This window comes from Salminus brasiliensis, chromosome 5 (assembly GCF_030463535.1).
Source record: "Salminus brasiliensis chromosome 5, fSalBra1.hap2, whole genome shotgun sequence".
In the NCBI taxonomy this organism is placed as follows: Eukaryota; Metazoa; Chordata; class Actinopteri; order Characiformes; family Bryconidae; genus Salminus; species Salminus brasiliensis.
Window position 1 is genome coordinate 20,740,886 of NC_132882.1, and position 24,077 is coordinate 20,764,962.

At 40.5% G+C, this 24,077-nt stretch overlaps 2 protein-coding genes across 3 annotated transcripts; both read right to left on the minus strand.

Annotated features, from left to right (window-relative positions):
* Positions 1–7,347: 7,347 nt before the first annotated feature.
* Positions 7,348–17,121, minus strand: zdhhc18a (zDHHC palmitoyltransferase 18a). Of its 2 annotated transcripts, XM_072679827.1 has the most exons (10): positions 15,893–17,121; positions 15,627–15,787; positions 15,299–15,448; positions 15,012–15,149; positions 14,493–14,544; positions 13,890–13,992; positions 13,341–13,453; positions 13,116–13,218; positions 12,432–12,502; positions 11,097–11,185 (listed from the first exon to the last, which is right to left on the minus strand). In XM_072679827.1, exons 1-9 carry the CDS (start codon positions 16,132–16,134, stop codon positions 12,461–12,463), a joined length of 1,104 nt encoding a protein of 367 aa, XP_072535928.1. In that variant the 5' UTR covers positions 16,135–17,121; the 3' UTR covers positions 11,097–11,185; positions 12,432–12,460. The 2 variants fall into 2 exon arrangements, with proteins under 2 accessions (XP_072535929.1, XP_072535928.1); XM_072679828.1 differs by lacking the exon at positions 12,432–12,502 and having other exon boundaries at positions 7,348–11,185; positions 15,893–17,118.
* A 2,270-nt stretch (positions 17,122–19,391) lies between these two features.
* Positions 19,392–23,081, minus strand: pigv (phosphatidylinositol glycan anchor biosynthesis, class V). The gene is made up of 3 exons (XM_072678826.1): positions 22,819–23,081; positions 20,537–21,703; positions 19,392–19,879 (listed from the first exon to the last, which is right to left on the minus strand). The coding sequence occupies exons 1-3, from the start codon at positions 22,921–22,923 to the stop codon at positions 19,583–19,585; spliced, it is 1,569 nt and encodes a 522-aa protein (XP_072534927.1). The 5' UTR covers positions 22,924–23,081; the 3' UTR covers positions 19,392–19,582.
* Between the last annotated feature and the right edge of the window lie 996 nt (positions 23,082–24,077).

Below are 24,077 nucleotides of genomic sequence, written 5' to 3' on the forward strand. Positions count from 1 at the left end.
CAGCTTAGCAGTGTGTGCCCTCAGTCACTATTTTATAGGATAGTGTAAGAAAAGAATTTTACAGCACGGTTCACAAGCCAGAGGAAGAATGCGAACGAAACGAGAGCATCCCTTCAAATGGAACTTTCCAAAGGAATGAAAATCTTAAAAGGGACCTTCTGAAGTATTACTTAACAACCTCCAGTTTAGTATAATGTGTTCCCTCCACATCTGCCTGCCTCATTGGGAAGGTTACTGAATACTGGAACTGAAACCTTCCCCCCTTGTCATCAGAGGAAGTCGTATGTTCATGAAGCCTTTGCCAACTGTCAGTGATTGCACATACACACACATACCTCAATGTGAGCATATAAACTTCTATTACCTAACAAAAACTGCATTTTTAAACATCTGAACACATTCCTGAATAAACACGTTGCATATGCAAGAACATTTATTCAGGAATTTGTTGGGAGACATAGCCTGCATTGCAAGCGCTTCTAATTCTGGAAGCCAAGCGCTCCTCTGCCAGAGACAAAAATATATTCTGGTCCGCCATGAAGAGATCAGAGGTTTGCTTCCAGACCTTTCTGGGAAAGGTGGTGGTGGTGTCAGGCAATAAAATCTTGCTAATCAGAACAGTGGCAGTATCATAAAGACATTGTGACCCATTGTCGCTACACAATTGGCTTGAGGGTAATAACTTGCATGCAAAAGTACAGAGGTGTAGCCAAACCCTGCTTTATCCCGCTGAGGCCATTTACACAGCTGTCAGCGAATTAAGTGGATAAAAACCAAGCAACTACTTCCTCAGAAAAGCCTAGAATCAACACCCATAGGTCCTTCTGCTGCAACCTAAACTTCCAGGGAACAGTGGAGAACTGTTCGGAATACTGGGGGTGGTTGAAAGGAACACACTGGAAAACCATTTCTTGGATCCATTGGGAGTCGCTAGAACTCTTTACTGCAGGACATACGTAGAGTTTCCATTTGTTGTCAACACTCCATTTGACTCTGGAGACAGTGAGGCATCTGCATTTTGTTTAAATGATGAATGAATTGCTAAAAAAAACACATTTTAGTGCTTTTGCTAGTTACAAAAGCTGTGTTTTTTCTGTTAGTTCTGTCTTCAAGTTTATTACTTCTCATTAATCTGCATTTCTGCCAGTCATCTTTAGTGCAGGTATTAACATTAGGCCCAGAGAGGGAGAATGTTTATGGCCGCAGGCTTATCAGCACTTTTTTATATTGTTATATTGCTCAAAAAAGATGCCATGACCAAGGAACTGCCCCATGGTCTCCATTTGTTATATAACAGCACAGCAAGTTTTCTCACTGTGTTCCTACTCAACTCCGCTTTTGTTAGTTTGTGTACTTGTACATTAAGCCCAGTTAAAAAGACTTCATTTGTCAGTTCATACTATATGAAACGTGACGCAAGCCAAAACTAAACAAAGAGACCATAAGGCAGAAAGGTCACATTTGTGAATATTGACCTTTCAGCTGCAATGATAGGCACATTGGAACATAATTTCCATTAATATTTTACTAAGTTTCCAAAGTTTCTCAGATGTATAGATTATGGGTTTCACCATATTCTCCCTCAGTTTGTCATTCATTACATCTAAAACAAGAAATACAAATAATACATATATGTCGTTGTCTTCGGCACTTTAGAAGCAGTGATAGGGAGGTAAGATTCATCAGACCAGGCTACATTTTTCCAGTCTTTAGTGAGCTTGTGCCCACTGTAGCCTCGGGTTTCTGTTCCTGGCTGACAGAGGCAAACCCACCATGGCCTTCTGTTGTCATAGCCTATCCACCTCAAGGTTTGATGTGTTGTGCATTCTGTGATGATTTTCTGCTTAGCACAACTGGATAGAGTTAGCATAGCTTTTCTGTCTGGTCATTCTCTGTTGACCTTGCTCATCAGCAAGGCATTTCCATCTGCAGAACTCAGTGAATGTTTTTTTTTTCCTTCTCGTTATTATACCATCAGGGGTTAACTCTAGAGACTGCCGTGCTGTAAATCCAAGGAGATCAGCAGTATACTAAAACCAGCCCGTCTGACACCAACAATCATGCCACACTTAGAATTACTGAGATAACATTTGTTCCCTATTCTGATGGTTGATATGAACAATACCTAAAGCTGCGAACCCAAATCTGCATGATTTTATACACTAGACTGCCACTACACATTTGTCTGATCAGAAATCTGCATGGATGAGTAGATGTGTAGTAGGTCTTCTTTTATTTATGCCTCTAATTTTCTGTTACAATCCATCAGTTGTTGACATGTTTCGTGACATTAAAATCACTATACTATCAAATAGAACATACAAATCTAAACTTTTGCACAGGCCTGCAAGTAGGAGAACATGATAAGGCAAAAATGACTGGTGAGGAAACAGTCCTGGTGTATTACAAAAGCTGTTCAGAAGGGGCTCAAATAAGAAAAAAACTGCTGACGACTGAGCGATCTCCAAAGAGCAATTATTTGTCTTAAAACAAGACTGAAACTTTCACCTTTGGACAGTGTGTTGCAGTGTGTGTGTGGGTGGTCTTGACTGCACAGCGCCGATCAGTAGGTAACTCAAAATCAGCATCTGTGGCCTAACCAAGATTACATCAATATCTTAATTGCGAAAATGACAACATGACAAATACATGACTTATAATTCAGATATCAGAGATGATAGAAAAAGAATAGCCTGATTAATGCTGCACATTGTGATCATGTGATTCATGTGATGCCTACATTTCAGCATGTCTATAGAGTGCAGTGCTTTTAGGAGATATTTATTTGTTTATTTGTTTATTTATTTGCAGTCTTTTAACTGCACATGACAGCAGTCATATTCCTACAGGATACAAAAAACATTTGTTTATTAGGACTTTTAAGATACATATCTCTGCCCATTCATCAGTGGATTTTACTGAGCTATGCTGTGCTCAATACCACAGGTCACTCTTTTTGTAATGTATCCGGGGTCTTAAGCAGGGAGAATGCAACAGAGTAGATAACTGTTACCTTTCAGCTTTGTCTAATCCCATATCTGCCAGGCTTCGGATCCAATTACAAATGAAGGGCGATTTAGGGGAAGCAAGTCTATTACATGTAAAGCCTTTTGCACTGTGGCTTACCTTTGTCCCACATCCTGTCTCATTCACTGGCTGTGAAGACCAACTTTTCTAAATCGCAGAAATTACTATATTGTTAAAAGATCACTTGGATGCTTGTGTAACGTATGGACACTACTGTTGCTGTTGTTTTAGAGTTGCTAGAGGTTTGGGCAGGTGGAACAAATCCATGTTCACAGGAAATTCTAAATACTGAATTTCAGCTTTTGTAATATGAACCATTTGTCCACCTTAAGGGAGTGTGCTAGTGTGAGAGATTCCAAAGCAATGTAGTGGCTAAGAACTATTAAGCCATATCAGAGTACTCCGTTTTGACAAGCACATGAACACACTGAAATATGATGTGTCAGCTCTTACTTAGCCAAGCTTTTCAGCCTTTGATGAAACACCACAATTGAAATTTTACTTTGTTGTCGCTTTCTAAACCAACCATGTACACCACACTTGTTCAAAAGCTTGTAGCCCTTTCTACATAACGAGTTTAGCTAAGGTACTCCTATTGCTGACACAGGTGTTCAATTGTACACATACAGTGCACATACATAAAAAGCATTGGCAATAGAATAGGATGCTCTGGAGCAGCCACTGATGAGCCTCAAATTGGCATGCCCAAAGCCAAACAAGCCCTTCAGAATAGAGCTATGAAGCGGCAAAGCTGTTTTCTGGAGTGATGGAACATGTTTGAGCTGGAGGGGTGTTTGCACTCCACAATTAATCATCCAGAATCAGTGCCTGACATTAGGGAGTATCTCAGAAATACTCTTGTATCCAAATGCAACCAAATCCTAACATGTAAACCCTTTTATGCCTGGTCACTCCTCCCAGTACAACTGAAACAGCAGTACCGCAACTGTTGAGCAACAAGCAAGTTTGCGTAGTTTGCGTCCCATACGGCAATCAGATTTCCAACCCAACCAAACTGAGACACATGAAGTGACCAGGTTTAAACGTGGTCTTCGTGTACCCTCCCCAGAAGACCAGAGACAGTTTCTGCAGTGAAGGAATGGGAGTGGCAAACTCTGTGTTATCTGTGATTTCAGAATAAATGATGGATGAGCAGGTGTCTACAAACCTTTCAACATATATGGGGTTGGTTTACCGGAGAGGGATTTAAGTCTAGTCCTGGAATGTAATTCCCATTCTTTATTTCTTCCTTGAGTGGTCCTGTGTGTATCTGTTTCTGGCTGAGTTGTAAAGGATGTCGCTGCTGTTTCTGGACAAAACACAAAAAAGCTGGTGTGTTTTTGCTGTAATAATGTGATGTATGAACAGTATGCCTGTGCTTGTTAACAGTGAGTCATGCTTCTGCAATCTCCAACTGTTCACAGTGGTAATGGGGAAAAGAGTCATGTGATTTGGGGAAAATAGAAAAGCTCTTAAAAACAAATCTCCCAAAAAGGGTTCTTTGGTGCTGTGCCATAAAAGTCTAGAGATCCTACTCACGAGAAGCGTGAGTGTGAAGAATGGTTTAAAAAAGTTTAAGTACCATATAGGAATGCATTTTTTCACGTTTGCACCTAGACCTAGGTGAAAGGCAAACTATTATTTGCCTGTGTGTGATTTATGCTACAGAAAGGAAGGAACTCTCGTGTAATGGGATTTCAACACGCTCAGATGTATTCTCAAGGCATACAGAGAATATATGACCTATGGCTAAGATAGAATATCAGCCAAAGCTCTCATGGCTAAAGCAGATCGAACAAGGGTGAATTAGAATCCAGGCATTTAAAGAGTTACTCTGCTTTACATCCTAAACATTAAAGATTCTTCCTTTACTGTGCTCTATTATATACACACACATGAGAGAGAGAGAGAGAGAGAGAGAGAGAGAGAGAGAGAGAGAGCTTTTGCAAAGTTTTTTGTTGTTGTAAAGGGCCAGTGGTTACAGCACTGGATTATTGATTACATTGATTAGATTGTTGGTATAATACATGGGTTTAGTAAGCCCCCACTCTTGATCCCTTGAGCAAGGCCCTTAACCTGTAGCATGGTTGACTCTGCACTCTCACCCTAGTTTTCCACGCTGGGACACGTGAAGACTCAGTTCAGTTGCTGTTTGTTTGCGGGTTTTTCTGCCTTCAGTTTTGAGGTCGAGGTCAGGTGACCGACACAGGCCATTTAAGAATATTCCATATTTTTGCCTTAAGGAGATCCAATAGCTTGGGTTGCTTTTGCAGTGTTTGGGGTCATTATACATCATCACTATGAGGAGCCATCCTATCAGTTTTGCAATATTTGACTGAATCAGAGCAGAAAGTAGCGCTCTACACACTTCCAAATTCATCCTGCTACTTCTACCAGCAGTCCCATCATCAAATAAACACCAGTGACCAAGTCTTTTAGGAATAGATGACCATGTCACAACTCTGCCTCCACCATGTTTGACACCAAGTTCATCTTTTTCCAGCAATAGTCATATTGCTATCTTTTTACATAACTCCCTCTGGGTGTTTTACTAAGCTGACCAAATGTTCTGACATCAGCAAGTGAAATGTATGTCTGAATGTAATACTTGTGTGTATGCAAAGTAAATGGGAATCTCAATTATCCAGTTCAGTCACAACTCTTTCTCTTTTACTTAATAAATTCCTAAATCTGTTTTAGATGTGTTCGTATAGCTCCACACACCTCTGAATTCTTCCTGCTACGTCTACCAGCAGTCACATCATCAAACAAACATCAGTGACCCAGTTCCCTTGGGATATATGACCATGTCACAACACTGCCTCCACCATGTTTGACAGATAATGTGGTTTCATGGGATCATGAGAGATTTTTTTTCTGCTTCATACTCCTCTTTTACAATCATTTTGGTAACGTTTATTTTGGTTTTATCTGTCTAAAGAACCTTATTCCAGAGCTGTGCAAGCCTTTTAGATGTCTAATCTTTCTGTTCTTGTGTTATACCAGTGGTGTGTACGTTGAGGTAAACCCTCGGTTTACATTTATGAGAGCATCTCTTGATTTCAGACTGATATTTATACGTCTTCCAACTTTGAGGGTGTTCTTGACTTGAGTGCAAAGATAAGAATTATGCAATCATCTACTTTAGTTGCCTACCAAAGGCTTCCGGGCCATTTGGTTTTGCTGAGCTCACCAGTGCATTCCGTCTTTTTAAGAATGTACCCAGTTGTTGATTTGGCCACCTCTAAAGATTCTGCTATCTCTGATAGCTTTGTTTGGCTTTCCACTTACATCAACACCTCTTTGGACCACAAATTGAGAGTTTTCCACAAACAGCTACCAATGCAAATTCAACACTTGAAATCAACTCCAGACCTTCTGTCGCCTTCATTTATGGCCACTCGGCAATAAAACTGCTTATCACTCCAATTGTCTCCAATGTCCAATTATCTTTGAGCCTGTACAAATGGTGGAACGGTGTAAAAATATAATTCCATGCTGATGATTGCAGCAATATTTTCGTTAACCCCCTTCGATGTAAAAATGTACAAAGGTCTATTCTTTCACATCCTGGTTGCTTCATAAGGTGATATGCACAAAAAACTGTTTGTGTCCAAATACTTATGGACCTGACTACATATACAGCATAAAAAGTATTCGGCCCCCTTGAACTTTTCAATCTTTTGCCACATTTCAGGCTTCAAACATAAAGATATGAAATTGTAATTTTTTGTGAAGAATCAACACAAGTGGGACACAATTGTGAAGTGGAACAAAATGTATTGGATATTTTAAACTTTTTTAGAAAAAACTGAAAAGTGGGGCATGCAATATTATTCGGCCCCCTTGTGTTAATACTTTGTAGCGCCACCTTTTGCTGCGATTACAGCTGCAAGTTGCTTGGGGTATGTCTCTATCAGTTTTGCACATCGAGAGACTGAAATTTTTGCCCATTCTTCCTTGCAAAACAGCTTGAGTCTCCCACCTCAGCTGTAGATCTCTGCAGTTCATCCAGAGTGATCATGGCTGCATCTCTGATCAGTCTTCTACTTGTTTGAGCTGAAAGTTTAGAGGGATGGCCGGGTCTTGGTAGATTTGCAGTGGTCTGATACTCCTTCCATTTCAATATGATTGCTTGCACAGTGCTCCTTGAGATGTTTAAAGCTTGGGAAATCTTTTTGTATCCAAATCCAGCAGGTGAGTTCTATTTATCATCATCAGTCATTTAGGTCAACATTGGATCATTCAGAGATCCTCACTGAACTTCTGGAGTGAGTTTGCTGCACTGAAAGTATAGGGGCAGAATAATATTGCACGCCCCACTTTTCAGTTGTTTATTTCTAAAAAAAAAAAGTTTAAAATATCCAATAAATTTCATCCCACTTCACAATTGAGTCCCACTTGTTGTTGATTCTTCACAAAAAATTACAATTTCATATCTTTATGTTTGAAGCCTGAAATGTGGCAAAAGGTTGAAAAGTTCAAGGGGTCCGAATAACCACCTTTTTCAATATCAGATGTCTGATAGAGTACAACCGATTTTAAAAACTGCTCAGCATATATTAGGATTTAGCAGAAGAAAAAAAAAAAGCTTTAGTAAACCAAACAGCAGCATTTGCTAGCAATACTTACATAGCACATAGAAAATGTCAGGTTTTACTGCTCACTGGATTATGCTTACACCACAAAACATCCCTAATTGTTTTAAGTATAGTTGGCAGATACAACCCTTACAAGGCAATGGTCTAGACAGCAGCTTGTATGTTTCATTATGACTATAAGTCAAAATAGCATGAATCAGAAGTGATGGGTAAGATATGATCATAGTCTTTTCACCACATCCCACCACACCAAGAGGATGTGGTCAATCTTTCATCATTTTTTTGTCAGTGCAATGTTAGGCACTTTCTCACCACTAATTAGTGTAGTTTACATTAAATCCAGTTTATTTCCTGGTGGATCTGACTGTACATGCACACTGTACACAGTGTAAATATGATCTGTATTTACCTGACCAGAAGGCATTTAATTAAGTAAATCTACTGGTGAGCTACTGGTAGAACTGAACAAATCCAAACAGCGTCTGGAGAAGAAGTTCACAGAGAAGTCAGGAACCAAACCTGCGTTCTACTCTGTTGAGGGGAAATCATACCGTAAAGATGTATGTTGTTTGACAAGGGTTTGGGGAAGGTCCTTTCCTGTTCCACCATAATGCCCCCATGCACAAAGCCAGGTCCATAAAGAGATCTGATTCACAGTTCCAGTGGAAGACCTCAACCCCACCCAACAACTCTGGAATAAATTAAAATATATGCTCAATGGCTGCATTCCACCCTTTTTGTTTGGCCAACATTACTGCCGAATCTCACCAACGCTCTTTCGGTTGAATGGAAGGGAATATCTAGCCCTGTTCCCCCCAAGCTTTCCCAGAGGAGTGACGGCTGTTACTACATCATACAGGGTGAAAAATACACACGGTTTTAGAATGTAATGTTCACTCCATTTTGCAGCACAGGGTTAACCCTGGTCTGAAGAAACACCAGCTTGGATAATGCAAGCTCATCACTTAACTGAACTGAACTTCAATTGAAACAAAGAACACTTGCGCCATCTAGTGTTGGACAGGGGCTTGCAGTCAAGGTTCAAGTCAAATGAAGGTAGGAATGACTGATTGCAGGTCCACATTCTTTAAGCATATCAGAGCATGAGTGCAGATCACAGCCCCCATTCCTCCTCTTTTCTTTCTTTCTTTTTTTTTTTTTTTTTTAAGTATTAATGACATTTGGTGTTGCAGCACTCTGCTTCACAAACTTGGTCTTTACCCATTAGTGCCTGGACAACGAAACAATTTGCCCACTGTAGCATTTTCATGACTTCTTGTGACTATTTAGTCATAGAGGCTAGACACAAACATATAGGCTTCTCCTGCACCCTTAATTCAGTTCACCTCAAAAAACATCACAGTGAGTACAGTTCACTCTCACATGTCTAAATGTTGGCAGTGTTATATTTACTTTCAGTTGTACTTTCAACAACACTTTGTTGTGTTCTTGTGAATGCTTATGCTTAAAACATATATTATTAGGCAGCCTACCTTACAAAGAAATGACAAAATAATAGAAATATCACATTAAGGGGGTTGATATGACCCCTACAACCAACATTTAAAAAAGCAATGACACACTAAGAGAATGGGAAACTAAGGGAAGCACTGAACCCACATAGCTGTTTCTTGAATTAGTTGATGCTGTTCTAAAGTCAGCTCAACTCTTATTCTGTTGATACCCATACATTAACCAGTGTTTCCATTATGTATCTACCCCTTGTATGTCACTAGCTTAACACAATCTCCTGCAAAGAAGTACAGTTATTACTTTTTTAAATGCACTAGCTTAACATCGAAAGTGACACTTCTAAAATTACCAACCATTCTTGTGGAAAGACATTAAACCAATCAAATAAATAAGGACTCTATAGTGACCAAAGGTTTCCTGACTGTGGTTCTCAAACTTGGCTTAACAGGTTTACTTACTAATACAAAAAAAAAACCCACATCTCACATCTGTAGTTTTGATTTGTGAACCACGGATAGGTTTTCTGAAAGCATCTCAGCACAAAGGCGGCTCATAAATGGCAGAGTCCTGCATCACTAATCTTTCTCCAGCTGAGGTCCATTTTTTAGATTATGTGAACCTTTAATTTGTCTGAATAAATAAAATAAGTAAAAATCAAATTTTACTAATGAGGATAGAAGCTTTAAGGACCACAGTTCTAGGGCTTTAATCCAACATGAGGTCCAGTAATTATACTCCTAACCAACAGTGTACCTTAAATACTTCTGAACAGCAACAGGGCTCGCCCTGTTCCACACTTACTGCTTACTATTTTGTTTTTGGTGTTTTATACATTATATGTCCAAGAGTCTAACCAATTTTAGTTAATGAATTTAGTTAGAAGATGCACCCACAGCGGATTCATGTGATCAGTTACAGTTATGCAGCTTGCATAATAGCCACAGAAAAGCACTGCCATTTGAATGAAATGGCAAAGATCATTGCCAATGCAATAAATGGATTAGAGGGGTATGAATTAGTACAGGCTATTAAGGCAGCAAAAGAGAGACAAGCTCTTTATTAATATCCTTGACTTAAAAACAGAGGGCTACATTCACCAATGCCATCTTAAGAATCTTCTCATATTTGTTCTTGAGCAGAGCCCTGACAACTAAGCCTACATCAGGTTAATGAGGTGTTTTGAAACTGCAGAATTGCTTGCAGCTATGCTCTTATAATAAAAAAGAAACTCCCTCTTAAGAATGGTTGGTGAATGAGGCCCAGAGTTTGGATGGCCAAACTTTAGGACATATAGTGCACCTCCAAAAACAGGGTTACACGGCAGAAGATTAGCTGTACATGTCAAGTGAGGCTTCCAACGAGTCCAGTCTTCAAAAGAAAAAAAGTTATTGCTATGGTTGCAAGCTGAAGGACAAAGGCTTAAATATGGCTCAAGGCTTAGTGGAACGCCAAATGTCAGTCAAAACCACGGTGAACAAAGTAGGACATCATTTCTCACAAAACAGGTTTTGTGCTTCTCATTATTCAGGTGGTGCAGATGAAAGACACAGCAGTAGTTGGTGCTAAGATCAGTCATCTATTCACAAAACTGTACAATAAGTCCTCAGTTGAGTGGATGTCCTCTACTCTTCCAAGATGGCGTGTCTCCTGAGAAAATCCTGAGTTAGAACAAAAACACTGTTCTCAGCCACTTTCAACAGTACATGGGTGTTCAAAGAAGAGAGAGTGCAGGTCTGCCAGGGGTGGCTCAGCTACACTCAGGTCAGTGGAATGAAGCCCACGTCAGGAGCGTCACTTAAAATGAGAGGGCTATGGCTGAGGGCGTACGGTGGACTGGGCAGACGGAAGCTAGTTTTATGTTTGCTCCCTCTGGGAGGGCAGGTTTTGTCTGTGGGGCGGCGAGCCTGTCTTCCTGAGCAGCCGGTAGGTGGAGGCCTACCAGATGCTGACAGAGTGCTGGAGACAGTAATGAGGAGACTCTCCTGGGTCACTGGGGCAGTCTTAGGTGTTGCTGGGGTGCAGGTGCTCTGGACCAGTGAAGAGTGAGCAACTGACTCCAAAAGCTCCTTTGTGCTCTGTGTGCACTGTTCACAGAGAGGGACAGGAGAATGGAGTGAGAGGGAAATTAACAAGATGGACAAGAAACACTTAAAAGGGTGAGCAGTGAAAACAGGGAATTCTGCATTTTATGGTGAAATACTGCACAATGACGTATGATGCATGATTGAGAAAGCACAACAAAACATGCACAGAAACTGGAGAAGATAATATGGTAAGAGTGAAGCAGCACAGTTCATCATTTGAGCAGGTTAGCTTTACTTCTAAGGACAGAAAATGACAAGCAAGAAGCCTCTTCCAGAACCACAGAGCAAAGAGGAGGCACTATAAATGGTTTCCCCAGAGCCACTATGGGTGAAAGGACAAGCTGGTTTTCATTAGGAAAAGCATTGGATATTCAGATACAAAACTGAGCTTCAAGCGGTGAAACCCAAGAGCCCATGTGGAAGGAACCTTCTGGAGCTGCTGAAAACGAAGAGGAAATTGGATGCGCAATGGAATGATGCATTTACATGAAAAGTGAACCGGTTATGCCTGTAAGATTATTAGCGGAAGTAAAGCCATGGTAGGGTATAAGTGTATACACACAGAGCTAAGAACGAACAAACAAAGCCCATGTCACTATTGTACCCATCTGCTTGCTATAAGAGACACTTGGTATACATACAGTGGCATGCAAAGGTTTGGCCACTTCTGGTCACCATTGTGTGAATAGCTAAACAAGTAAAGATGACATGATTGATAAAATGTAGTTATTTAAAAAATTATATTGTTACATATATTTATTTAACATTATTGGTAAAGCAGCTAGGAACCCTCATTTCTTGTTTAATAAGAACAATCTCAGCATAGGAGCATAAAAATCCCAGGAATTGTAAATAAAAAAATAAAAATAAAAAAAAGCTCTATGTAAAAAGTTCTCACCTTCACATCCCCATAGTGTGTTCAAACTGTAAACCTTTAACTTGATGCCTTTTAGAGATCAGTACATCTTCTACTCAAATAACTATTTAAGTAACAGACATTTTGACCAGAGGTGCGCAAACTTTAACATCCCAAGAACAGTACAGCAATTAGACAATGCAAATACACATCACAAATGAACGCTAAAGATTTAGAGTGTTAGTGACAGTGCAGAGTGTAGAAGATAAGCTGCAACAGAGAACATGTACATACATGAAGCTGAGCTACAATAAGCATAAGTGATGGTTAAAGTCATGAATGAAAAGAAGGCAGGAGTAGCATGCAAAATTCCCAATAACACACCCTTACCATCCAAACTCAGACACCTGCCAGAGCACTCAGGCAGTGCAGGAGACAGCAAAGTCCTGACAGTTGTCCTCCTGTTAAAAGCAGCTTATTGTCATAATACAGTACACTGCTTAAAGCTCAGATCAGGATTTCCTGCAACTGGCAGGTTTATATTTTACAATGCATTAGGTACAACAACTGAAAATGGTGTTTTAAAATGTGCATTAGTCCTATTAAATGTGTGTAATGTCATTTTCTTTGAGCGTCAGCATATTAAATGCCACACAATGAAAGAGGTCAGCCCTATGCCTTAAATACCTCCTCAAAAAATGAAAGAAACACTAATGTTTTAGAGTCGGTTTACATGCACACGCTGCTACAATGTCATCATGAAATCCCAGCAAAGTACTCAGACATCACATTCAGCAACACAACTGTTTTACTGTTCTCGTTTAAGTAAATACAGGAGAGGAGCAAAGGGTTATATTGAGTGGATACCAACTTTAGAATATGTTCTGGCCTCAGAATATGTTATCCGCGCTCATAGATCCCTACTTCTTTAATGAAGTTTACTGGTATTGGCTAAACAGAAAACAACTTTACATTTGCCTTCTTTCTTCAGTACGCTTGATAAACAGGACTCTAGGGCAGTGCAGTGATGAGCACTGAAGGAGTCTCATAAACCAGAGCAGATGTTATGCTTACCATGTTGGGGTCATTCTTTGCCATGAAAGGATGGAGATCAGTCTCAGAGTTGACAGTCTGGGAGATAACATCCGGAGGTAAAAAACCTCTTCTGTCAATCAAACTAAAAAACAATATACACATTATTAAATGATTATTGTGGCATTCTTGTGATTTACAATGTTGAGAACAAACAGTCAATTTGTGAGAAAATGTGGTTGTGTATCTCTAGCTTTCAGTACTGACCTGGGAGGCATGGGACCACACAGCACCACACAGCAGTTAGTGAAGACACTGTTGTAGGTGTAAGGGTTCCCTGACTCTTCTGCTCCTCTTTTACCTGACCAAGAGCCTTTTATCTGTAAAGGGTTGTTAAAATAAAGACATTGTTGGTTTAAATGAATATCTACATTTCAAATAATGACTGTGATACGGTATGCAGTGACCTACTTAAGAAATATTATTTACATAGGAGTGAGACTTATTCGTCTTTTCAGCCCTACTCATTTCTAAGACGCTTACTACACTGGCACAGTTTTGAGCTTACTACATCAAAACGATCATTAGCATTAGTAGTAAAAAGAATTGTGGCTGCAGCTGCTATTACAGGAAATCCTGACCAAAAAAACAAGACGATGCTGATTCAGAGGAGAGCCAGGCTAAAGCTAACTAGATGCTAGCATGACATTTATCCTTTGCTGTGAAACACGGATGCACAGATCTTTTGCTGCAGAATACTACACTACTACTAGAATAGCACACAAGCACAGCTATTGATCACACAGAGACACTTACATCTTCATTAGTTGTGAGGTTGGAGGCTACCAGGTATGTGTGGAAGCCAGAGAGGCCTAGAATAGACCAAATGGAGAAGAAACAAACCACCAGCTCCACAACATTGCCAGAGGAGTTAAGGATTAAATACAGATATTAGTTGTGAACTTTCTGATCTACGATGCTCTTTATATTAAACACTACCAGGATTAAATCAGTATGCCGTTGTATTCCCCATGAAAATAACCGAATTGTAATGCAGCACTATGCTGCTAAAGAAAGCTAAATATAGGCTTAAACATAGCTAAAACAACAGACTATCAAGATTCTTTCCACCTGCTGACCCCAAACACACAAACCATGCTGCCTAGTCAGTGACATCACACTGTTTTCTTTCAAGAGGCTGGACACCTGCTTGGCAGCCAATCTATAGCAGCAGCAGCTACATGTGATCAAAAGGACACAGCCCAAAGGACTGACTGAGCTGATTAAGGATGAATGGGATTTGGAGAAGATGAAGCAGCAGTAGCAGCAGCAGGCAGTGGTCTGGGAAACAGCCAATCTGTCCATTTCACACAACTGACCAGGCAGTAAGATAGCAGACAGAAAGGTTAGAAAGGATATCTGGCTGGGCTCTCCTGCAGGGCTTGTACGAAACCTCTTCCACTTTGTGATCCTGTAGGTAACACAACTGATTATTCAGCAAGCAATCAGGAAATCTCCAAGTATATACACAATTCATATAAGCTGCAAAGTACTTCTTAAAGAGACTTAAAGGTAAATGTTTCTATTAGCATTATTAGCTACTAGCTAAGCTCCCAGCTACTGTTATTTGAGCATATCAGAATGTGTAAACTTTCATTTAAATAACCTGCGTTCATCTCCTCATGAAGCACATGCTTATACTTAATCGCTCTGTGTAAGCATTTGGTTGTATGATGCCAGAGTGAATGGCAGAGCACTACCACCTGTTAAAGATTAGGGCAGATTTAGAGGTACTCATCCAAACACTCTTAATTCTATTGCTACTTACAGCTTTTCTCTAAAGGAACTGGAGAGCCAAACAGTAACAGTTAAGTTTAATTTGCTGTAGAAACTGACAACACTCTCTGATTCACAGCATGATGGGTTCAGGTGACTTACGTAAAGTGAGATGGGTGATCACGCAGCCGAAGATGAAGGAGGTGAGAAAAGACAATGAGACTATGAAGGTATAGAAAAAACGATAGTTGCGCTTCCCAACACAATTCCCCACCCATGGGCAGTGGTGGTCAAAACGCTCTGCACGGAGAACAAACAAGCATAACTAATAGCATTCACACTTCCTATTACGCAAACATTCTGACTGATTTATTACACAACAAAGTAAATGCCCAAACAAAAATCATCACTATAAGTGTTAATCTTTATATTTTAACATAGGGTCTTACCAACACAGTTGTCACAAAGACTGCAGTGAGAAGTACGGGGTGGACGGAACATCTTGCACGTGAAGCAATACTTGAGTTTGACCACCTGCCCATTTATAAGGATCTCTTTAGTCCGAGGTGGTGGACGGTATGTGCCGGACCCAGAGTTATCTAGGAATATGACATACATAAATAATAACAGTAAATACAACAGTAAACCCTTCACTGTCAATCTGCTTAACATTTTAAACATCTCTATTAGAAGTCATACATGAACATTCTCGAAAGCTTTTGCCACCCTAAACCTCAAAGTCAATCTGCCAACGAAGAGTTCAGACAAGAATCTCACCGATCTGCCGCTCTATGTCAGCAGCCTCTTCTGGTAAAGCCCTTGGTAGGATCCCTGGGTCTGTAAAACTGGTCTGAAGAAGGGTAATGACCACAACCAAAAACAGTACTCCAGCAATCACTGGGATGCAGACGGTGAGGTTAGCCACCAGAAAGGGGCAACTGTTCAGGAAGAGATGTCAAAATGTCAACACATTTGCCAGAATATTCGCCACACTCACTATTGAACTATCATAAAAATACTGAATTATGTTAGGAGCTACTCACTCAAACATAAAGAATAGGCCACTGGTGAGGAGAATAAGGCCGAGTGTAAGAGGCAGCACGCCGCACTGCCGGGCAACGATGATGCGTCCATCACAGTAGAAGCGATTTCTGCCTGGGAAAACTTCCCATTTCCTTCGCGGACGATGTGAATTTGTCTTCGCACATTGTAGAGTGGAACTTGGTGTTGAGGCTGGTGTTCCGAGTGCTCGGGGGTCGATCTGTTGATATTCGCAGTTTTTCATTGTAACAGACTGAGACCAAATAGGACCAACGAGTTTAGCAGAGGTAGTGCTAGCTATCTAGAGGTTCGAGCTAGCTAGCTAACTAGCTACCTAGCACTAGCTAACTTGTCAACATGAACAATGCTGTCCCAGTTAGAAGGAAATGCCAGCATCACTCCTCAAATTACTGAGCTGATGCTAATGCCTCATAGTAACCTGTCCATCTATGTGTGCGTACCCACGGTTAGCAAAAATAGCACAACAGAACCGAATAAACAAGGTTCACCTAGCTAGCTAACGTTAGCCTACACGGTAGCTAACCTAGCTAGCTATACTAAACGGAAGCCATTTCCTCAAGTGAGGTTGTGAAATCCTACATGATCCAAAACACGTCCCCACTCAGTGTACTAGCTAGCTAGTTTCAGACATTCATATTCAGCCCAAAACTGATATAATTATTCAGGTAATATGATTGAAAACCGGCTAGGTTAGTGATATTAGCCAGCTAGCTAGCATTAGCCAATTAATAACCCCAGGCTTGTTAGCTAGCTAGCTAAATGTTACTATTAGTCAATATTATGGAGGGCAATACTACAGCTAGTCAACTAAACACGGACATTTTGTAATGTAGGTTATGTAGCTAGCTAGCTGACATTCACGACATGTTGGTGAAAATCGTATCCAGTGAGCTCCGTTAGCCAGAAGCTGAAACAGCGCTCAGCTCCATCCCCTTTCCGGCCGGCTCATCTGACCGCGGACTCCATTCGCACTCCACCGCTTCTGCCTACCGACCGTGTCGCGTTACACGACGGTGCATAACTCCGCAAATCACCCGCCTCTAGCCTTCAAAGGGTAAAGGGTTGGTGGTATTCACTGAGCGCTGGGTGTCGGGTGGGTGTCTCGAACAAGCTTCCAGTTCTCGGCCTGTGGAAACCAGGACAGGCGCTACAAACCGAGTGGTGTTGTTGACACTCGCGTCACTTCCCTAACAGCTCAGATTCACCTGTTCAAGATATACCCACAAACTCGATTATTAATAATGCTCTTCACAGGGGTTTTTTTAGCACATCGGTCAAACATCAGAGTTTTATTGACTAATCAGAGCTAAGATAATACCACAGAACTTGTAGAGAGAAGAAAAACTTGGTGTCTATGGGTTCGTTAGGACGCCAGAGGGCGCCCCTGAGCGAGTCCAAAAAGAATAGGTCCATGTGGAGCTAATTTGTGAATTATTCATAATTTTCCACACAGACAACCGTATTAGTTTTTCAACGAAGAACAGCATTAAACATGCCAACAGCGCAGTCTGGGTTTTTAGCGCTAGTAAAAAGTCCAGTAAGTTCAGTAATTGGACTTTCTATCACTGTCTGACATTTAAGGAGTCGGGGCAAGCAAAAACTGTCTGCTGTAGAAAGACGAGAACATGCCAAGTTTCAGTGATTTTCTAATGTTCCTTTAATTTTTAATTCTACTGCATTACAAAATAAAATAAATCCTTTCTGAAAGACTAGGTTTACATTTTAGCCATTTAGCCCATACGGTAGCGCCCTCTAACATTTTAGTCCTTTTTTTTTTTTTTTTTTTGGTATGATGGGATGACCAGTGCCAGGCTCCTCATAAACTGGTCGAATCGTCGAGTTTAGAAGTTAGTTTTGTTTTCTCATACTTAAATTTCTTTCTTCAATTTTTAAACAGTGTCACACATAAGCTGTCTTTCCTCCAGACTGCACTCAAAAACAGAATTTACTGAAAAGGAAAAATTAAAATACTGCACTGAAATATTCAGCCCCTTCACTCAGTACTCAGCTGAAGCACTTTTGCAAGAGATTACGGCCTCCTGTCTTTTTAGCTAAGATTCCACAAGATTTGCACACCTGGATTTGGGGATTTTCCGACATTCTTCTCTGCAGATCCTTTCAAGCTCTTTCAGGTTGGATGGCCAGACATTTTCAGGTGTTTCCATTGATGTTCAATTGGGTTCAAGTCAGGACTCTGGCTGGGCCACTCAAGAACATTCACAGAGTTGTCCCTAAGCCACTCCTGTGTGCTTAGGGTCATTGCCTTGTTGGAAGGTCAACCTTCTTCCCAGTCTATCACTATATCCAAGAATATCTCTGTACTTTGCTTCATTCAGCTGTCCCCCAACCCTGACCAGTCTCCCTCACCCACAGCATGATGCTGCCACCACCATGCTTTACTGTTTGGGCACGTGATGAGCATGCGCAGAGCAGTGCTTGGAGATCTATTGTTAATGACAATATGACAATAAATTCAATATTGGTTTTATCAGACCAGATAATCTTGTTTCTCGCAGTCTGAGAGTCATTTAGAGGCTTTCATGTGTCTTTTACTGAAGAGAGGCTCCTGTCTGGAAGTTTTTGCCTTCTGCACACAGGACCTTTGGAGCTTAGCTAGAGTGAGCATTTGGTTCTTGGTCACCTCTCTTACCAAGCCCTTTAGGAATTATGGAGGCCACTGTGCCTTAGGGAACCTTTAATGCAGCAGAGATATTTATTGTAGCCTTCTTTCGATCCATGCCTCCACACAATCCTGTCTCTGAGCTGAACAGGAAGTTCTTTTTTCTTTGTGGCTTAGTTTTTGCTCTGATATGCATTGTCAGCTATGAGCCCTTATACAAACAGGTGTGTCTTTCCCAATTATGTCCAATAACTGAATTTAGCACAGGTGGACAGTGAAGGTTTTGATAGCAAAGGGTCTCAATACTGAAGTCCATGCAAACTGTAGTTTTTCCTTTTTAATCAATTTGCAAACATACTCACTTCACTTTCATATTCTGGGGCATTGAGTGCAGATTGATATATGGGGGGGGGGCATGATTTATTTATATATATATATATATATATTTGTTTAGCAAGGGCCTCAAGATAACAAAATATGAAAAAAGTGAAAAGGTCTGAAGACTTTCTGAATGCACTGTATACATTAAGTTTAGTGAGCTTAGTCTTGAACATAGCAGCAGGCCACATCTATTGGATATTAGTCAAAAGGTCTGCCTTATTATTAAAAGGAAAATGATCTCTACTGAAGAAGAAACAATTCTATCATTTGAAACAGCTTTACCTCTATTTCTTCGTCTATTTCAGAGAGGATGCGGATAGTTTGTAATAGAAAAAGAATTTTAAAAATCTAAATTACATTTTAGTGATCAGGACGCACACTTAGTGAATGCCATTGCATCCTTAGAGTACCTGTAAAATCTACATTTAAGAGAAATACATTCAGCTCTTGATTAAACACAACCAATATTTAAAACACACAAAAAATAGGAAGATGCGGCAGTTATTTAATTTATAATTTAAAAAATTATGTTTTTAAGTAGACAAAAGAATAAGAATGACTTGGATGTTAAAAAACAAAACAAAACAAAAACAAAAACAAAACAAACAGTAAGATCCAGGAGATACTATTGATGTTCCAGTGCATTTTGTGATCAGTTAAATCCAGTACATTAGGTCCAAGGCAGGAAGTTGCAGTGCAGAGCCAGTCCAATTAGCCAGTATGAGATAAAGTATCCAAGGATGCAGCGGGTGGAAAAAGAGCAAGTCCTCCAGTGCATCAACAGCTGTGTAACAGGGTTGTTTATGCACATTAAGGAAAAACCAACAAAGCCTTTTCTGACACTCTCCTTTTCTTGTCCATGAGCGAAGCTTTTACTCTCTCGTAATAAAGGTTCACAGGTGACGAGAAAGTGGCCACTGACCCAAAAGACCACAGGCGAAGACGCTGCTAGGAATCGGGTAAGCACCTAAGGAACACATTTACATCAAATTATGTTACACTCTTTATAATTGCCTACATTTTACCCTGCAGATGACACCACACAAATATCACAAAATGACATTCAAATGCCTAGATACACTCTGTGAATATATGCGTCCCATTATCTAAAGAACCAAGTGAATCCTGTCAGATGTCACTAGTCATGCCCACTAGGTCGAAGTTGGAGTTCTGTATGACGAATATTAGTATTTTTACCTACCGCCACTGTTGTTGATGGACTGGGCGCTTTGATACAGAAATCAGCTCTGATTTTTAACACAATTACACCCAACTTCATAGGTCTATTATATCAGTCAGTCGCATAAAAGATCAGTCTAGTAATTAAAGCAGAAAAAATGCAAAATTGGACTAATTAACCTCACCAACTAAATCTCATGACATGACAGAAAATCTTCCACTGTCCATTATTATTGAATATTTATATTATAGTAGAGTTATTAGTACCACATGTCCTACATATGCTATTTTATTTATTTCTGCTGTTTGTGTGCTTTTCCACTTGTCCTGCTCTCAACGCACCTGACATAACTAATTAATCACTTAACAAGCCCTTCCTGAGGTGAACTTGGTGATGTTTTAGGAGTTTGGAAAATATTATCTTAATGGTTTAAGAGAAACTTACCTGGACATGCATGCAGAATGTGCCAAATATAAGTAAGATGGAGCAATGAGCAATGTACACAAACACCTTGGTGCTGTAGAAGTCTGTTGGTGGTTTTCCATCTTTTCCTTTCGTTCCACTCTCCCCCAGACCAAGATATAGACAAAAATGTGGATTCGCCCTTATGTAGATGTACAGTGCCATGACACTCAGACTAGCAATAGGCAGTGCCAGGAGAAAGTTGGGCATCTGCTTGAACTGGAAATAGCGAAGAAATCCCACATCCCAGTAAACATCTTGAATGTAAGAGTACAGCACTGGAATGGACTTCGAGCACCAGCTTGGTCTTGGTGCTGCTGCATCAGGGACTCTGTATCCTTTATCCTTGGCCAATTTAAGAAGCACAGGAGATGCCTGCTCCTGAGTCACAGAGGGTACGCAGAATGTGTAGTAGCCATAAAACTGGAAGAGACAAAACGGCAGTACAACGACTGAAAGGCAAAGCGTTAACATAAGCAAAAATCTAAAAGCTGCCACAGTGTAGAGGCAGCATCTCCTCTGCCACACCACTCCTTTACTGTAAACTCTGGCCAGGCCAAGGCTCTTCTGCAGGAGCCGGTACAACAGGAATCCGACATTAACAAGTCCATTAGCACGTGTGGCGGTAGATAAAGCTAGGAGGAGACATGCTCGAAGTGTGAAGCCCCTCTCCAACAACCACAACCCACCAAAAGTGAGCGCTGCAAAGAGGGTTTCAGAATAGCCTGCCAACATGAAAACATTGGCTGGCGTAAGGCAGTAGACAAGGCCTGAGACCAGGGCAAGCTTTCGATCCTGTAAAACTACCCGGCCTAGTCCATACAATGTCACCGCACTCAGCACAAACAGTGCGCTATTAACGACGGCCACTGCCAGAAGTAAACGTCCACGTACTGTGAGAAAGGGACTCAGAGGCAAGAGCAAGGTAGCTGCTACTGAACGCAAGATCAGCGGAAACAGTGGAAAGAAAGCAAAGTTGTGTTCATACAAGTAGCCACGCTCTGCAATGAAGAGGAAATGTTCTGCATCCCAACGACCTAGACCACCAAGCAGCACCTCAATGCTACTGTCAAGGAGCTGTGGTTCCTCGAGCCGCGGAGGACTGAAGGCATCTGCAACATGATCAGGAATAGCTGCATTTAGCACCGCCTAGGTGGGAGACAAAATAAACAAAATCAAGCATTTCTTCTTTTTGAATGTAGCTCACAACCCAGAAGATAAAACCACTAGCTGCCAGTGAGCTATTACACCATGTGGGAGACCAGGATTCGATTCCCAGTCTGGGTCGTACGCACACCAATAAGAGTCCCTGGGCAAGACTCCTAACACTACACTGACCCACCTCTGTAATACGAGTTACCTTGTAAGTCGCTCTGGATAAGAGCGTCAGCTAAATGCCGTAAATATAATATAGAATATTTCTTTTAGACCTCAATCTAGTTTCCAGTCCTGGAGTTTGTAAACACAGGTAGTTTTGACCTTAGGTGGTCAACCAGATATTTTATCAACAGTTGAATTAACTATCAGTGATAACACAACCCAAGATTGGAAACTGGATTGATGATCCGCAGTTGAAGACCTGGGTTTTAATGCATTATTTATTTGACCACAAGGTGGCAGACCAATACGTGAACACGCACGCTGTCCACACTGAGAGAAAAGGAGAATCCAAAGGATGCTGAGCCCACTTTCAAGGTAGAAAATTAATATTTAGAGATCATTTTATCAACGTTTCCTCAAAGTAACTAAATAAAACGTCCCCTCTTTTTAAATAATATTTCTCTACCATGATACTTTAGAGGCTCCGTACTTTCCCGCAAAATTTACAGGCTTACCGTTTATAAAATACACAGAATATTGCTGATTTTATAGCATATCACTGATGTAATTTCTCCACACTGTTGTTCACTTTACTGCTGTAAAATAAACCGTAAACAGCGATTTACGCACTGATGTTTACTTTCTTAGCACTTAATTGGCAAGACATGACTATCTTGACAGGACATGACGGGAAACCCCTTGCTTGCGTGTACAATTTTACACAGGCATTTTCCACCATAACATTTTAGAGAACCCCCCCCAAACCTCAGCGGCAGGCACTGCTGCTGCACCGCACTCAGGATTCATTAAACGTGCAGGTGTAATCTAGTAGCTAGCCAAGTTACACGCCAACGCGGAAAGGTCACTTAAAATGTGCTTTATGTTTTGCTTTAACGACTTGGAGAAAAAAAAAACTAAATCCGAGCACTGTCAGGTCGCCCTACCTGTAAAACGAGAGATAATCCTCGAGTAAAAGCAGCAAACCACACGATCATCCGAATATCCAGCCTGGCATGATCGTCCACATTCAGCATGCTCGAGTCTTTCATAAGGACCCTTACTGAACAGCGCAGCGTCAGCACTGGATTTCAACTGAGAAAGCAAGAAGCATCCAAAGAAAAGAAAAATCAAACATTTGTTTCATTGTTATCCAGCTTTTACAGCATCTAAAACAACATTGCTTTCTATTTTTGAGTGACAGGACTGAATGTATGTACTTCCGGTGCGTCGTACCTCGACGACGCCAAAATAAAAGTATTGTTTTACCTGAAAAAGTTAAAATAAAATAAAAAGTTCAGGTGTTGAAGGATCCCTAGTTCAATTAAAATAAATACACAAATAAATGAATAAAATAAATAGCACTATAAATGTAATACAAGCAGCGCTGCATTTGAGAGACAATTCTACGTTTGAGGACTAAGGAAGACCACACAAGGAAAGGTAGCTAGTTAACCGTGGACAATACATTTAGCTAAAATGATTGGTATATCATCGATATATATATATATATATATATATATATATATATATATATATATATATAAAATTTAATATTACACGAAAAAAAAAATTATATACGTGTGTGAATGTTTAAAAAACACACCAGTGTCCATATTTATTGTGATGAGGTCTCAAAATGAAAAGTCAGAATCTGGTTTATGAATTGCCCAATTTCGAACAGGAAAACAGCAGTAATATCAAACCAGGTCGTTTCAGTTAATCACCTAAATAAACGGTATCGGCTCCTTTTTTCCCTCTAGAAAATCACTCGGAAATGGCGGGAACCAAACATGAAAGTATGTCCCATTTACAAATCTCTAACCAAATCTGTAAGCACTAGTTTCGGCTGTGCGGAATACACTCGCTGCAGACCTCTAAAGGCCTGGTTCCCTTTAAACTAATCGCTTCATCGATTGTAACTGCAGGGCTTGAGAGTCTTCCGAGTTCAGGCTCGCTGAGGGAAGGTTTGTCCTTTTAAAACACATTTCATCTCCATTCACCCCAACATGGGGAAACCTCCGATAACTGATTAAAACCACTCAAAGCAACTCCTGTGAAACAGCAATAATATACTTTATACTGCAGTTAAGATCAAAACACAGCTGAACTGCAAAGCCCAGCTCTAGATAGGACTCCTCTTCAGGGGCATGTGTGGTGGTGACGTCACGCGGTGCAGTCTGTTTCGAGGAAACTTATAAAAACA